Raw genomic sequence first — 18,162 nt, forward strand, 5'->3', positions numbered from 1 at the left:
TGAGTGAGTGGGCAGTTGGGTGAGTGGATGAGTTAGTGGATGGGTGTTAGTGTGTGGATGGGTAGGTGGGTGAGTGAATGGATGGGTGAGTGAGTGGGCGGTTGGGTGAGTGGGAGGATGAGTATATGGACGAGCTGGCAACAAGAGTGAAGCCACAAATCATCATTGCAACTGAAACATGACAATCAGACGTTCTCTTTGAATTTGTAAGCATGATCAGTTGAATAAACATGTATTTAAGGGATCATTTAGGGATTCAAACCCAAGACTTATGACTGGAAAGTGAACACACTAACCAGGCCCTCACCTGCCATTCTACATCTGAAGAAAAAATACCAAAGGAACCCACATCTTTCATCTCAATGAAAAAGATAAGATATTCTATAAAAAACCCAACATAAACTGATCTCATTAATACACAGATTAGTCAGATTAGACACCAAGTAACATTCCATAAATATCAGAGTCTTTGCAAACCTTCAAATTATAACCATATTTTTCTCAATTCAACAGCAGTTAGTCTCTCTTTAAAGCAGTTTGGCACTCAGTCTTTTTTTAATGAAGTTGAGGAGTACTAGTTAAGGAGACATGAGGGACCAGCTTTAATATTCTAGGATCCCTCTAAAAAGGTGACTGGTGTACAGCTGGAGAGGTGCATGGCCATAACAAACAGTCTCACTGGTAATTCTTTCTGGAAAAGATGGTCCAATTCTTGCTTCTCTGACATCAACTTTCATGGCATCCTGGCACTCAAAGATTCTCAGAGTGTTTTTTCATAGACAGCGGAATATGCGCATTCTTCACGACGTCAATAACCCCAGCCACTCCAATACTTTAGGGAAATTACGATAAGTAAATGGGTGAATTACCAGCATGATAAACTATGTCTTTATAGACGTTCCTGAGTTGGGGATCTTTCAGATGAAGGTTTTAACTTGATGGTTAAAAAAGTGGAATTTCTATTTACTGAAAACATAATCGCTTTATGAAAGCATAAGGACATAAACTGAAGGTTTAGGGAAATCAGCTATCTACAATATTAATTGGTTGGTGAATATCAATAGCCTCTTGAGTGCATCTTTCATGCCAAGAACTATACTGCATGTCACTCATATGAGGTAAATATAGTCACTAAAAGTTTCCATACTGGAATCCCTTTCACAAGCTCATAATAAAGTCCCAATATTCTCTTTGAATTTTATCAATTTTGCTGACTCAACATAAACTGCAAATGCATTGGTTATTAAAGTTGAAGCTAGAATGAGTGATCAAATGGGATTTAATACCTGGTCATCATTATGATAACTTTATCACTGTATGTAAAGCAAATCAGAGCTGGCACACAAAAACATTTACATGAAATAATAATAACCGCATCACCGATATCAACAACTCGATCGGTGAAATAGACAACTCTTCCCACCAACGCACTCAGACAACTGCGACAGGTCTCAATTGGCAACGTGTTAAAGAAAATCAGGATAAAAGCTTCCTGTAATTTTCTTTGATTTCTCTTTTTCAGGTTGGAGCATAACACAATCCGACACAGCAAATGGAAACAGGGATCAAAATATTTCACTCTCACAGTTCTTTCTTCTTGCCCGGACTGTTCATGTTGGGTGAAATTTAGGACAACTAGCAATGCACTAAGGGTTCAGCTGTGATCATCACCCAGAGCCCTTTTCATAGTATCCTGTGGGCGGTCGGGTAGTCTAGTGGTTAAAGCATTCGCTCATCACGCTGAAGACCTGGGTTCGATTCCCGAAATGGGTACAATGTGTAAAGCCCTTTTCTTGTGTCCCCCTCTGTGAGATTGCTAGAGTATTGCTAAAAGTGGCGTAAAACCATACTCACTCACTCACTCACTCATAGTATCCTGCTAGTCCCTAACATATCTAGTCTGTTGTCTGTCTTACAGACCCTGATACAAATATATCCAATACAGCCCATGCAAGTCGTATGTTTGGCAAGTCTAGATTACTGCAGTATCTGGGCTCCTTTTTATTATATTTTTATGAAGATAATTTAACAACTGGTTTTTTTTCTGTACAATATGTTCATTTTGGAGAGTAGATGTTAGTCTACTAGTCTGTCTCACAGTCCCTGAACCATAGTATTTTTCCTTCCGCCCAGCCCTTTCTGTAATGACATAGCCCTAAATGAAACAAGTCTAGATATTCCACAGGTTCAGGAATCTCCCATCTGACTGGGGCTCCATCTCAATTTTGATGGAGTTGTTTGTTTCTATCAAAATTATATTTTTCAGAGACGTTAGTCTACAACTTACCAAACTCACAACCAAAACTGAAGGTGCTCACTAATCAACATTTATGCCAGCAATGCACCAACTCCCATGTTTGGTAATTTGAGTTATGGTTACTTACCATAGGGATCAAACTTTGTGACTGAAAATATGACAGGTACTAACAATAGAAATAGAATGAATTCTGTCTGCATGCTTCAGTGAAGAGATATTTGTGAAAATTTGAGGGTCAATAGAAAAATGTAAGTGTCGACAGCTCAAGATGAAGATCAATTGCAAGTGACTACATTATCTAAGTTTTCCATCCTGAACATTTTACGCCTATCTTCTTACACATTCATAATCTTCTACCTCATTCAATCCATTGCAGCTAAGTGCAGGCTCTCCAGTACATGAACTGTTCCAACATTGTGGCGAACACTCAATTCTCTTTATTACCTTCATAAATACTCAAAGAGATCACAGTTTTACCTAACACTGATGCTGAAAATAAGACCTGCTTGTGAAATAGACATAACTAGTAATGAAATTGACACCAAATTCCAAGGGTCCCTTCAACAGTACTATGGCTGAAAAAAGCAGAACCACACTGAAATGTGTCCCAAGCTTGAAAAATACGACAGAACTAATCATAGAATTTATATTGCTCTCATGGAAAAGATTTAACTGAATGACAGCATAAAGTTGATTATGGACTGGGTTCGGCCATCCATTTCTCATCAGCATATTGATTTATGTTTCCTGTAAATGGACATTTAAGACATGTTATAGGCAGCAGAGCAGTGTTGCAAGGACACTGAATCACAGCCTAAACCATGAAATGGGGCTTGAAATATTCATGACTGTCTTTGTATGAACACTGGAACAAGCTTGTAACACTTGCTCTGTAGCTCTCACAAATTCTTTAGCTGCTTACAAAATTAAATTCAATCAGAAACGAATTTTTTTTTCAGTTGGTGTGATTGATATTAAGTTATTTAAAGTTATATGAGTTCCTGGGATATCAACATAGGAGAGGGGTATGCATCATATTATAATAAATGTAATATAGAACATAACATTGGCAAGAAACACGTACAGTGATACTTCAGGGTGAAAATCTTAGAAAGTAAAGGGGCACAGATGTCCCAGTTGTCGAAGTTCATTATACAGAGTTATGTCCCTTAGGCATGCCAAAAACCTATGATTATGGGTTTGAATACCAGATTATGTCTCTAGGTTTGTCAGCACCATGCCTGCACTCTGGGGTTTCCCCATAGTGTTCTGTTGAAAACCTGCATCACAATGAAGCTGACATGCCATCATATAAGAGAATATTGTCCAAAGCTCACTAATACACCACACATACTCAGTATCAGAAAAAAATTGTGCTTGCATAACATGATCTGATCTGGCCAGAGATTCACTAATACATAAGTTCTTGGATAATCAGCTACCACTATTTTCATTTATTGTCAGCAATTTGAGTCTGAGCCTTGAACCGTACCCATCTTGGCCCCTTCCATCAGGCATTCATTGCAGCAAGGCAGATCTAACTCACCATGGACTCAAGGGTGATAGAACTGACATATTTTCACATGACAATGACCTGCGATGTGTTAAATCAGACTTGGTGGAGAGGAACCAGAGGTTGAGAAGGCTGATCTATGGCCACTCTGTTATAATTAATACCTTGGACCCATTCATCTCCATAGCTTTGTTTAGTGTCAGATTCAAAACAGGCCATGCTAAACATGTGTCCATTCAAAGTACACCCACGGGCGAAAGAAATTCTGTGCGAAATTATTGACAAGAGAAATGGTGATGGTTATGTCACCTGCTGAACAAAGCTATGGTTGGAAATTGGTCTAGAGTATTTACAATCATCATAATAGAATGGAGATATAGTACTCTAGATTACGGAGGATGGATTGTCTTCTGATAGAAAGTTTGGTGATGAGTGTCTGAGATTCCCGTAAGATAAACACTGAATACCCGAAGCATATTTATTTCTAAGACACTGTTCATGACAGGATCCCCTGAATATAAAATTGGTCACCTTTGCAAACTTAGAATTGGCCCACACAGATATGAATGTGATGCCAGACACGTATTCAGTTTTTAATCCAGTAACTTATGGGACTCAATTTGACAAAGTGATCCTAATACACTAGAATGTGTCTATAACATTCCTACCATCAGGGCCTCAAGGTCTTTGCAATTCCTGTAAAAAGCAACAGTCTGAAAGTCTTCCTCCATTGATTTTACCATTGTGGATCACCTACTGCAATAACCTGCCATTTTCCGATCATGGATGGGACAGGGAGTCCCATCTGGAGCTGCTTGATTAACCTAACATGGGCGCGGGGGAATATTCAAACTCAGCTCACATGATGCCCCTTCATCAGCTTCTTTATCACCGCTCCATTTCATCGCTCTGTTGTCATACATTTTGTTCTTTTTCTCTTCAGCAAACCCTTGTCTATTCTGTCGTATTTATCACCTGCAAGACTCAGTTGATTAAATCGTTCAAGACGCTAAACTGTTGCAATCACTTCCCAAGCTTAGAAATGGCTGTCAAATATTGACAAAAGTTTTAATGTGACAAGTTACCAAGATGAAATTAGTGATGTAAGTGCATGGTAAATACAGCACTTTTGAGGGTATTGCCACAGTTGGAACGCTGCATTAGGCTGGTGCTATTCACATAAGCCTCTGAAAGTGTCTCACGATCAAGGAAAATGTCTTTTTTAATTAAATCTAAAATGTAAAGAAATATTTAGTGTAAACTGAATTGATATGCATCAACATCAAAGGGATCGTTTAGGCATGTTACCCTTCTGTTAAACAGATGTCTTAGAAGTGGAGTTATTTTTAGGGATATCAGTATCATTAAAACATTCAGAATTAAATTAATTCTTATAAATCTTTAGTTATGTCAAGAACGTGTATTATGAAAAGATTCCATTGTAATACTGTACTACACATATAATCTATTAGATTCAGTGATTATGACTAACGGTCAGTGTATTTCACAACAGAAAAACTCCTGGGGTACATATGGATACAACATGGGAAGCCCATTCTTCGTCTCCATTGCTGCGAACAGAGACTGGACATAGGGGTAGGTGGGCGTAAGATTGTTTATCCACGACTGTGCTTAAACAATAAGACCTCTCCAATTTCTTATGACCTTCTCTCTCATGGCTTGCCCCGTTTACTTAAAGAAATCATTATTTTCTTTGGTTTCTTTTATCCACCATAAGTATCCATTTTATGCTCGAGTTTTCCACTGCAGTGGGACCTTGAAAATAAAACTCCAAATGCCCAAACATAATACTAACCTATCAAGGACACAAAGGCAAACACTGTCAAGTATTCACTGAAATATCAATCCACAATCCCTTACAGTTGCCCATTGTCTCCCCTCCTTCATCTATAACACTGCATAGACATCAATAACAGACATCAGATTGCCATGTTTTTCTGATAAAAGAAATCAGGAACTTTTGGAGGACCCACAGACATACACATACAGGAACAGTCAATATATCAATATTCACCTACAGTTCCCCTTAACATCTCCCCTACCCTCTTCCTACATTCCTCCCAATCCCCTGCAGATTGACAGCCCACAAGTCCATGCTTCTGTGGCTGCTGCCAGCATTGGCGCTGATGGACATAACAAAAGCAAGAAACCCCCAGCATGTGGTGCCACGGTCAAGAGGGTTGGAGCCGCTGTAGGACTGTAAACAGGCCCTTCAAGCTGACCACTGTAGCCCGGATGGCTACTCAGCCTTAATGTTGGTCCACTGGAGTGACCTGAGTCGGGATTAATGGCCAGGGCAAACATACTTGGCTATTGCATAAGTACCCTGGTAATACTGAGTGCACTCTTTGATGTTGGAGGGATGGTAATGTGATGACTTTAAGGTCAGCCCAGCTGGGAATGTAGTCTTACAGTTATGTTAAAGGTTAGCCACAAATGAAATCTTTTAATTGCCAATGAAGTATCTGAGGCTCTTTATAATGGTTTGAGTCATGACGTAGTATCACACTAATGGCCATACGCTATTCACCAAGGTCATCAAGGAACAACTGGAATGTTTCAGAAACCAAACACTTTTGCTTGTTTTCTAAAATATCCACAACTTCAAAATACCTAGATGCTGCCAACTGGCAGAGACATCTCATTTGTTTTTCAGAAGAATTCATGTTCTGACACTGAGTTTCAATAACTCATTATGTAACTAAAACCAAGGGAGTCTTAAACTGTCTTCAGCTAAAATCTTACTGAACCATTATTCACACTTGTACATATACTGATCAAATCCCAAAACTCTTCCATATACAAATATCATTCATCTGAAAAATGCTCAGCAAAGAAGGAAAAAATATTTGAGTTGCTCTTCAATCACAATTCAGTTGTGGATCAGTGACTGACTGAGTAACTTAGATTCTAGACAGATAGCTGACATAGCTACGGGGTAATATAACCCCATGAAAGAAGTGTTACACTGGACAATGGTTGTCATGAATGGTTACTGCGGTGAGTGAGTGAGTGAGTGAGTGAGTGAGTGAGTGAGTGAGTGAGTGAGTGAGTGAGTGAGTGAGTGAGTGAGTGAGTGAGTGAGTGAGTGTGGTGTAACATTTCAGTTCAGTCATATCATTGATGCGGGAGACAAGCCCAAAGTGATGTAGGTCTTAGATATTTACCACTTTGGTGAAACCCACAAGCACAGGTGTGGTGGTGACAAACTTAGAAACATAATCATACTTTGACAGAGCACTGGGATCATAAAAAGTGGTACCCCCAAACAAGTGTTTCTGAGGGCCCACAATTGCTCAGCGCACATAAATCACTAAATATGGCACAACCTAAACATTCTCCCTGACACCTCCAGGATTGTGTGTCTGTGTGTTTGCTGTTTCACAACACACATCTCTGTATATGATGGTGGCCTGTAAACAGTCTGGAACAGACAATCCAGTGATTGATATAATGAGCAACAATCCACAGGGGACTCCTCAATGTCCAGTCTATCTAACGTATATGTGCATTACCCCAGTTTTGTGTCAGCACCATAATCACAAACAGCGAGCCACACAACTACAAGACTAGTCACTGGATAACACTCCTCTCCTAGACATGGACATTCTATTTCTCCTAATGACTGCAACACAAATACCACTGACAAAACACACTCATTTTACAGCTGAATAATAGAGTTCCTCTGACATGTGGGAAGTTAATGTCTTTTTGTCCACAAACAATAGCGTCTACTTGGCCTCTGTCACCCACACAACCAATAAAGCAAGCAGGGCGACTACCTAGCTAGGACTCTGTAGCACCAACTGGTAGACCACGCTGGTGTAAACTTCTCTTTTCCAGACAATTACCCTCCCTGCCAGAACAAATGTCTCAAGAAGAACACCAGATATATTGCCTTCTGTAGGTTCCCATCAGCTTTGCTTCCAGCTTTCTCGACATCCTAGTCAAACTGGGAATATCAAAAACTTTGGAAATCTTGCATATGCCAGTCATTATTAGTATAAAGACTTTTCTAGCCATAACATGTTCACATGACAGACTTGTTTTGGGTTAGAGTCAGCATTACTCCACCTTTATCATCGCGTATGTAAGTTATCAAGTCCAGGACCCTGCTTCACAAAGCGATATTAGAGCTACGACTGTTGTAAGTCTATATTAAAGTATGGGGCTTATGATCGATCATCTTAGTGCAATCACTTTGTGGAATGGACTCCAGGGGCCCCATTCCACAAGACGTTCTTTGCACTACAACTTTTGTAAGTCTATATTAAACAATTGGAGTCATGATCGTCTTAGTGCTAACATCACTTTGCGGAACTGGTCCAAGGACAGTCAAACGAGTAATTATACAAAATGAAAAATAATCCATTCCATCTAGGCAAATGACACACAATCAGCCACCCAATCTTCATTAGTCGTCTCCTAAGATAAGCATGGAGAGCTTAAAGAACCTATTCTGCATGGAACAGCCAAAGGTATAAAAAAAATCTCGAAATTATTTCCACATGTCTCCATAGGAATTTATCCACTGTCATATCATAGTTTCAGCATGCTCTAAATGAATGAATTACATGTGCCTGTAGTAATATGGCTGAAATATTAAGTCACATACTCACTGTTTCAGTCAGATCACCTTACAGTTCAAGCTAACTTCACCACTTGCTTCAAAAGCATACGACCCAAATCATATATATTCCTGGTATAAAGGACATTCAGTTCCAAGTGTTGGCACTTCCAAGGAACATCATTCAATTTCAGCAGATCTGACTCTGTGGGTGAAACACAAACAGGCACTGTTGCTCGTATTCCGAAGTGGCCAGAGTGCCAATATAGACAAGCAATATACTAATCCTGTTATGACAAGATGTATCCTATGCTGTGAGCAATTACTGACAGTAACCCAGGTCCTATGGGTCCATCTGGAGCCAACTGACCATCAGTAGTGGACACAGGAATAATCAGGGCTGACCACTCCATCATGGCATGGCCTTCAGTGGAGCAGAGATAAGGCAATTCTATGGTCATCTCTGAACACATTATTATACCCAGCTCGTGGGTTGGATAAAGATAAGCCTGTTGTCATTATAGTTTTAGCCTTTATTGGTAGAATTCATCTTGGAACTAACAAAACGAGACAGATGAAATTGCCAGAGGAATTCATCACATCAGAAAAGAATATGTATTTTTTTTACATTTTTTCGTCATGGTCCGAAAGGGCACGGGTTCAATTTCAAACATTGGAGTGTCAAATGCTGGAGTCCCTGCCATGATATTGCTGGAATATTGATAAAGCAGCATAAAACTCACATTAAACAAAACTTCCCCTTTGCAAATTCCATTAAAGAGTGCTGATATATGTCATAGATGACAAGTTTTCACTGGTCTAATAGTGTTTATTTATCAGTTATTTTATTTAGCCGACTTGCATGCAAACAAATAAAGTAATGCTTAGTCTCTGAAAATATATAATTTTGAGAAATAGCATTTAAATTGAAAAGCAGCCCAGCAAGATGGGAATTTCAACCTGTAGATAATCTTGACTTTCTCCATCTAGGGCTATAAGCATTACAGTAAAGGCTGGGCAGAAGGAAAAAAAAAAAGGTTCAGGGCCTGTGAGACAGGCGAGTAAAGCAACTGTAACCAAGCATTAATATGTTAACTTCAAAAGTCATATCAATATTCATATTCATATTAGCTGAATTCCAATGAAAAAAACATTCAAGTACATCAGTGTTCCCAAATATTTACAACATATGTTACATTTTTTTCTGGAGATATGATACACATTTAACTACCACTCCGAACAGGATAGCCACCATCTGACCTGTCAATCAAAACCTCTTGGCCTTGCTCATTTCGTCTTCTATCATATTGAAGAGCTGGCTATAGAAGCATCACTCCCACACAAACTCTCCATGTACCTTTCCACCCATATAGATACAGGCAGCAATTTACGACCCCAATGGACTACCGTATTTGACATAATAAGCGCCAAGGGCCTTCTCAAAATTAGAAATAGGGGGCTCTTATTGGAATATTATTTTGGTGAAAAACAACAGATTTGAAAGATCGTAAATTTTGTGGTTTATGCTGACAACCTGAAATGTTTATATACGACAGATATATTCTTCCAGAATTTAATTTCCCATAATTACGGATGCATATAACACACATATTATACACGAATAAATAAGTCTTGTGTACATTGATCATTTGGAAGGGGTGCTACTTCAGATTGTTCACTACCCAATATATTAGCAAATATCCCAGTGGGCATTTTTAGAGCGGGGCGCTTATTACGTCTAATACGGTATTTGGGGCAGAGGCTTATCAGGTATGCTGTACATATCTTCTGAGATATATCTCATCAATGATGAAATGTACGCACTAAATACTTTCCCTTAAGTCAGGTAGTGTAAGACATTCCCTTTGTACCGTCTTACCTGGCCTGCTTAGCTTAACATATGACCTATTTAGTAATATATGCAAACAGACACCAATGTTCGTAGGAAAAACAGCTCCGCCGATCGGGTGTACATTCACACAACTCTGTGAAACCAAACATCACATGTTAAGTTGTCCGCTCCTTAAATGACCGTACCATCATACATTCGGGGATTAGCTCACACTCACATCACTAGACTTATAGTTCCTTGTGTACAAAACACAACATATATACCTTACACTCAAATCTTAAACAGTCAGTGCTAATATATACAGATTACATCAAATCTGTGTTGAGTTATTTGTGTGTCCAATATTTCGTTCTTTTCACGACATTTATTCAAACTTCTCTGACAGTCATGATCCTTTAAGTATTGCCATAAAATATTTACTACTCCAAGCAGTTATAATTGTGTAATTTTCCATACAAAGCGTCTTTCTCCATGGCATCAGGTTGCGTGCAGACCAAGGCAAATTTCCACTGTTTATGTGTAAAAATTTAAAAAAATAAAAAGATAATCACCAGCACAAAATAACATATAAAGACATCCTTGTTTCCTCACCTAGCAGGGGTACCTGTGTGATAAAGTGAAATACAACACCTTGGGTGCATGAACACTCCCCTCACCTGTCGACAGGTAGACAAGACACCTGCCCCATGGGATGCAGGTGCATAAACTACACACACTGACACAGTGATCAAATTTGTAAACCACAAACCACAAACCACAACAGGGAACACTAGTAAAAAATTTGAAATGATTTTACTTGACATTTGGGAGTTGTAACGTGAGCTGTGGCTTGGGGCCCTACATTGATTTTTCAATCCTCAAGTAGATTTTGTCTTATGATGGTAAGTTAAACTATGCTGGTCTGTTAAGAGGACGCTTTGAAAAGAGCTTTGAACAAGAATGTCTGGGGTGAAGGTGATGGGCTAGAATGTGGTTACTTTGTAGGGGTGGTTAGTGGGAGTCACATTCTGACGTGGAGGTCATTCTTATTGTGCAAGAAACATCATCATCAGATGTCCTTGTATCAACATCAGATATTCATCACATCATCAGATGTCCTTATAACATCATCAGATATTCATCACAACATCATCATTATAACATCTTACATCATAAGATTTTCATTACATCAACAGATGTCACTGCCACATCAACTGTGTATCACATCATCAGATGTCATACTATTACATATGTCATCATAACACCAGATGCCATTATATCATGTCATCACATCATCAAATGTCATCACAGCATCATCAAATAATATCACATCATCAGATGTCATACTATTACATATTTCATCATAACACCAGATGCCATTATATCATGTCATCACATCATCAAATGTCATCACAGCATCATCAAATAATATCACATCATCAGATGTCATACTATTAGATATGTCATCATAACACCAGATGCCATTATATCATGTCATCACATCATCAGATGTCATCACAGCATCATCAAATAATATCACATCATCAGATGTCGTACTATTACATATGTCATCATAACACCAGATGCCATTATATCATGTCATCACATCATCAGATGTCATCACAGCATCATCAAATAATATCACATAACTCGATGTCAGAGCAACATCATCATCAGATGTCATCACAGCATCATCAAATAGTATCACATCACTCGATGTCAGAGCAACATCATCATCAGATGTCATCACAGCATCATCATCATCATCATTACCCTCACAATACCAAAAACATAACACTGTTCTCACTAAACATAATAATGATTCATCATCACTGCCAGCTGATCCCATAACCACCATGGTCATGTTCTGATATCTTCATCATGATGAAGATTCCTGTCTCTCTGGCTGCAGATAGTTTCAATCATTAGATCCACATGACGTTCACACCACATTACATCACCTCAATAACACAAACATTCAAGTGATGCTTTAATGAATCTATCACCATTAATTACTCAAAAGACACACAATATACAACAGATAAACTGATGAAGCAATCGGTAATGATAATCATCATCGTGTACAGGACCACAAGAACTCACCTGGTGATTGGCCCCAGGGTAGGGTGGCGGAGGTTGCCCATGTTGGTTTGCCTCCGTGATTGCGTCTGAAATGAAACAGAAAAAATGACACTGACTATTTCCACCTGTCAACAGGACTGGCCCGTTGAGCACACCACCTCAAAAACTCTTCTGCTGTTTTCTGAAATTCAGGCCAAATTCATTTAATCCAACTTGTTTGTGGCTGGTACATGTTCCTCCATGCACACTGTGTAAGGCCCCTACACCATTCTGAAATATTCTATTCTGTGCTGTGCATGGCTTGTACAAGCCGAGGGCTCTCTCTCTCTCTTTCCCCTCACTATAGAAGCATGGAGCTAGCACTTGGTACACAGCCAATAATATGAACCTCACAAGAGGGGTCTACTGCTATAGTCTGTATCAGAAATACCAGATATTGATCTCTATTAGACAGAAATATTGCTGGTACTTAACTTCACAGCCACTACTTAAAATAGCATACAAACACAGATTAGAACAGCCAAACATTTCAATTTGTCACATGAGGATTCATAGACTGAAATTAAAGCCACCACTACCCTGAAATACTACACAAACTACTGCACAATATTAGCCAATCAAATGCTGGAGGGGCTCAGATTTAAATTGTTCTTGGCATAAGCAAAGTGCCATATCACTTTTCCCTCAGAAGGAATTTGGTGTAAATGCAAACAGAAACTTTTTGGTTTGGTTTGTTGTTTAACGTCGCACTCAGCAATATTCCAGCTATATGACGGCGGCCTGTAAATAATCGAGTCTGGACCAGACAATCCAGTGATTAATATCATGAGCATCGATCCACACAATTGGGATCGATGACATGCATCAACCAAGTCAGCGAGCCTGACCACCCGATCCCGTTAGCCGCCTTTTACGACAAGCATAGTCACCTTTTACGGCAAGTATGGGTTGCTGAAGACCTATTCTACCCAGAAACAGAACTCTGTTTAGACGATCAACGACACACTTAAAACTTAAATCTTGAACTTAAAACTACATTTTAAAAAATGAAATAAAGATGTGTGGGAATTCAATTTTGATATAATGGTGAAAATTTTCAACACATTGGCCAAAAACGTAAATATGTGTACAACACTAGCTGTATCTTCCACCAATCAGCTGTATCTACCACCAATCAGCTGTATCTACCACCAATCAACTAAATATACCACCCAATCAGCTGTATCTACCACCCCATCAGCAGTATCTACCACCCCATCAGCTGTATCTACCACCAGATCAGCTGTATCTACCACCCCATCAGCAGTATATACCATCCAGTCAGTTGTATATACCATCCAATCAGATGTATCTACCACCCCATCAGCTGTATCTACCACCCAAACAGCAGTATATACCATCCAGTCAGTTGTATATACCACCCAATCGGCTGTATCTACCACCCAATCAGCTGTATCTACCACCTAAACAGCAGTATATACCATCCAATCAGTTGTATATACCACCCCATCAGCTGTATCTACTACCCAATCAGCTGTATCTACCACCCAGTCAGCAGTATATACCACCCAATCAGTTGTATATACCGCCAGATTAGTTGTATCTACCATCCAATCAGCTGTATCTACCACCCAATCAGCAGTATATACAACCCAATCAGTTGTATCTACCACCAGATCAGCTGTATCTACCACCCCATCAGCAGTATATACCACCCAATCAGTTGTATCTACCACCCCATCAGATTTATGTACCACCCCATCAGTTGTATCTACCACCCCATCAGTTGTATCTACCACCCCATCAGTTGTATCTACCACCCCATCAGATTTATGTACCACCCCATCAGATGTATGTACCACCCCATCAGTTGTATCTACCACCCCATCAGCAGTATATACCACCCAATCAGTTGTATATACCACCCCATCAGATGTATGTACCACCCCATCAGATGTATGTACCACCCCATCAGTTGTATCTACCACTCAATCAGCAGTATATTCCACCCTATCAGCTGTATCTACCACCCAATCAGCTGTATCTACCACCCAATCAGCTGTATCTACCACCCAATCAGCTGTATCTACCACCCCATCATCAGTATATACCATCAAGTCAGTTGTATATACCACCCAATCAGATGTATCTACCACCCAATCAGCTGTATCTACCACCCCATCAGCTGTATCTACCACCCCATCAGCTGTATCTACCACCCCATCAGTTGTATCTATCACCCCATCAGCAGTATATACCACCCCATCAGCTGTATCTACCACCCCATCAGCAGTATATACCATCCAGTCAGTTGTATCTACCACCCCATCAGCAGTATCTACCACCCCATCAGCAGTATCTACCATCCAGTCAGTTGTATCTACCACCCCATCAGCAGTATCTACCACCCCATCAGCAGTATATACCATCCAGTCAGTTGTATCTACCACCCCATCAGTTGTATCTACCACCCCATCAGCAGTATATACCACCCCATCAGCTGTATCTACCACCCCATCAGCTGTATATACCACCCAGTCAGTTGTATCTATCACCCCATCAGCAGTATCTACCACCCCATCAGTTGTATCTATCACCCCATCAGCTGTATCTACCACCCCATCAGTTGTATCTACCACCCCATCAGCAGTATCTACCACCCCATCAGCAGTATCTACCACCCCATCAGCAGTATCTACCACCCCATCAGCTGTATCTACCACCAGATCAGCTGTATCTACCACCCCATCAGTTGTATCTACCACCCCATCAGCAGTATATACCACCCAGTCAGTTGTATCTACCACCCCATCAGTTGTATCTACCACCCCATCAGCTGTATATACTACCCAATCAGCTGTATCTACCATCCAATCAGCTGTATCTACCACCCCATCAGCAGTATATACCACCCAGTCAGGTGTATATACCACCCAGTCAGATGTATATACCACCCAATTTGCTGCATATACCACCCAATCAGCTGTTAAACCACCAATCTCATCCTGTTGCAAACCAGGAATACTTCCCCGAGGGAACGTTTTAAGCATCTAACACCCAGTGAAACTAATTGATATTAAAGTATGTAACAAGTTATCAGTAGGCCAAGATTGTATGTAATAATATAGTGTATAGCACAGCGGAATGTTTCATCATGTAGGAGGTTGTTTTCAATTCAATAGAGGGTAGGTGACACTTAACTCGACTCCTGAATTTCAAGTAGCCTTGAGCTGACGATCAATGTTTGAATTGCATGGCTTTATTGCAAGTACACAGCATGTATATTTCAATTTCTTATCATATGTGCCCTGTAAGGTAAGTACTAGCCAGGAAACTTCTATCTTGTTGAGCGTGTTGGTGAATATTGTTTAATGCTACAGTTGAAAGTATTACAGCATGGTGGTATACAATTTCGGACCAGACAAACTAGTGGTTGTACATTGGGAAACAACCATGCTGTCAGGGTACAATGACACATATTCATTGTAATAACCTGATTCCTATTTTAGTCTGCCAACACAATACGAATGGGGTGTTGTCCTGGTCTTCTAAATGTAGCAGTTATATCTTAGTGCAGTAGCTTCATGTTAGAGATGGAGTTGTCTCATTTTACAGATGCAGTAGTTTCACCTTATATATGTTTGTTTCTTGTTTAAGGCCGTACTCAGCAATATTCCAGCTATATGACGGCGGTCTGTAAATAATAGAGTCTGGACCAGACTATCCAGTGACTGACAACATGAGCATCGATCCACGCAATTGGGGTACAACGGCATGCATCAACGAAGTCCGCAAGCCTGACCACCCGATTCCAGTCTATCTGCTGTAGGTGACTATGGGTTGCCTGCTGTTTCAGTAGATATGGTTTTATGTCAATGTTTGTTATATATGTTTGTTTGTTGTTTAACGCCATATTCAGCAATATTCCAGCTATATGACGGCCCTTATATATGTAGCAGTTTCATCTTTCTGGTTTAGTAGTTTTAGTTTTATAGACCCTGTTGTAGGTATTCTCATAAGGGCATGGACAAAAGTTATCAGAGATTTCCCTACATGAATGGACACTTTGTAAGTGTGGATGCAATCTTCTTGGACATTCATATGAACCCTATACTGTCTACATTAACACAAGCTGGAACAAGATTAGATGTCTATTGGACTACATTCACAAAAACAAAATAACATTTCCATCACTTGAGTTGTTGCAAAGTTCGTAACAATGGAAATATTTCCCACCGGTGACAGAATTAATGGTCAATGTTTGGAGTTCCTTATGGTGTTTTTCTCAAAGACGAACAATGTCAGAAGAAATACTGGCACTGCAGGCCAGTTTGACAGACATCTTCAGTGGCCATTGTTATCATCCAACTTTGAAACAAGGCATGATTTAAACCTCTCATGTTAATTCATCGATCATAAACAGTTTCATTTTTTGTCCCCCTCCAAAAAACTAAAGCAATTTCCAGTGGGTAATGGATTGTTATTTTATTCTCTGTCATGTAATGGATAATTTGATATCAAAACTTTCTTGAATGATTCAATGCCAGGTTGGCTCTTTCAGCCAAAGTGGTTGTCTTGTTCAAGTGAGATGCTACAGTCTTAATATATATCATAACATTAATATCAAACTGCAGTAGATTTTGATGGGGTTCAGCCATAGGGCAAATAGCCTCCCGAGTGGCCAGTGCAGTGCTACAAGTTGTGAGTCTGCCCTAGAGAGGAGCAGAATGCATCCAATTAGAGTGAAGGGCTTTACCAATCACTAGACTGAAGGTGGCAAAGCAGAAAATGATATACCATTAATGTCAATTTCACTGGTGAGGCGTTTATTGTAGCCAATCATTGTTCTGCAATTCATCACATGGAATTGCTGGCATCCTTCGTTAAAGGTTCTTGGTTACAATCCAATGACACTTAACTTTTAAGCCTTGCTGTTAGATACTCTATGACCACATTAAAACCTGTGAACAAATTAGTTTCAGTTCAGAAAATAGACCAGTTGCAATGAGTCTGTATTTTTAGATCAAGGTGCTTTGGGAGGATTTTAAAAAATGGTTGCGTGACATCACTTTCCTTCTGTTCCGTCTGTGCTACAAATGGCATGATTATCTCTTTCAATTTCTTTTCTAAAGAAGCTTTGCGTCGTGTCATGGTTTGTTAATGTGCGACAGCTTCAGTTGATTTTGTATCAACTTATGGGAAAATTATTCATTAAACCAAAATTCAACATCATAATCATTATTTAAACGAAATGATACATTATTCATAGATCAAAACTTAATGCTGTGCTGTTCTTTACATTTTCAAATACTTACTGAAATATTCTATGTGACCATGTACCACCAGACAGCAGTTTGAATTCATTTTTTTCATTTCAGCCAAAACAATCTCTGAATTCAGTCTAACAGAAAGATCATGTTAACGTAATTTACTATGTTGCAATCCTTTTTCCTTGACCCAACTGCTGATAAGGTTGAAGCACTACCTAATAAAAGAACACTTTTGATTTAGATTCAATGAACACGTTTAGATTTAATTAAGCCCATTGTCTAATGTTTTTACAGATCCTGAAACCAATCTGCAAAAAATAGATCATTGAGATGACAAATATCAATCTGTTCCTTCATATTTAAGCAGCATGTCTGTTTTACAATGCATATGTTCCTTCTGCTCCAACATGCAAAGGCACTTTGAGAAGCTCATGTAAACACTGATAGTTCATTAGCCTTTGTCAATTTCAGCTTGGTATCTCGTCAATTTCAAAGCAATTTCAGTTGAACGTATCTCAAACACGTGCCAAAAATTGTTCTCATTTCCATACAGCTCGATTTATTTATGCTGTGGTACGCACTTGAAATGATTGTTTTCATTCTGCCTATTTCTGGCAACAA

At 39.4% G+C, this 18,162-nt stretch overlaps 1 protein-coding gene across 3 annotated transcripts in view; it reads right to left on the reverse strand.

Annotated features, from left to right (window-relative positions):
- The window catches only part of LOC124137949 (caskin-2-like), a 232,591-nt gene that overhangs the window by 44,847 nt on the left and 169,582 nt on the right, over positions 1 to 18,162 (reverse strand). For all 3 annotated transcript variants that reach the window (XM_046504412.2, XM_046504420.2, XM_046504427.2), the window contains one exon: positions 12,293 to 12,357. In XM_046504412.2, the coding sequence (XP_046360368.2) occupies positions 12,293 to 12,357 (65 nt within the window). The remainder of the gene's footprint in view (positions 1 to 12,292; positions 12,358 to 18,162) is intronic.

Source organism: Haliotis rufescens, unplaced genomic scaffold, assembly GCF_023055435.1.
Source record: "Haliotis rufescens isolate VD_foot unplaced genomic scaffold, xgHalRufe1.0.p SCAF_20, whole genome shotgun sequence".
NCBI classification, from domain to species: Eukaryota; Metazoa; Mollusca; class Gastropoda; order Lepetellida; family Haliotidae; genus Haliotis; species Haliotis rufescens.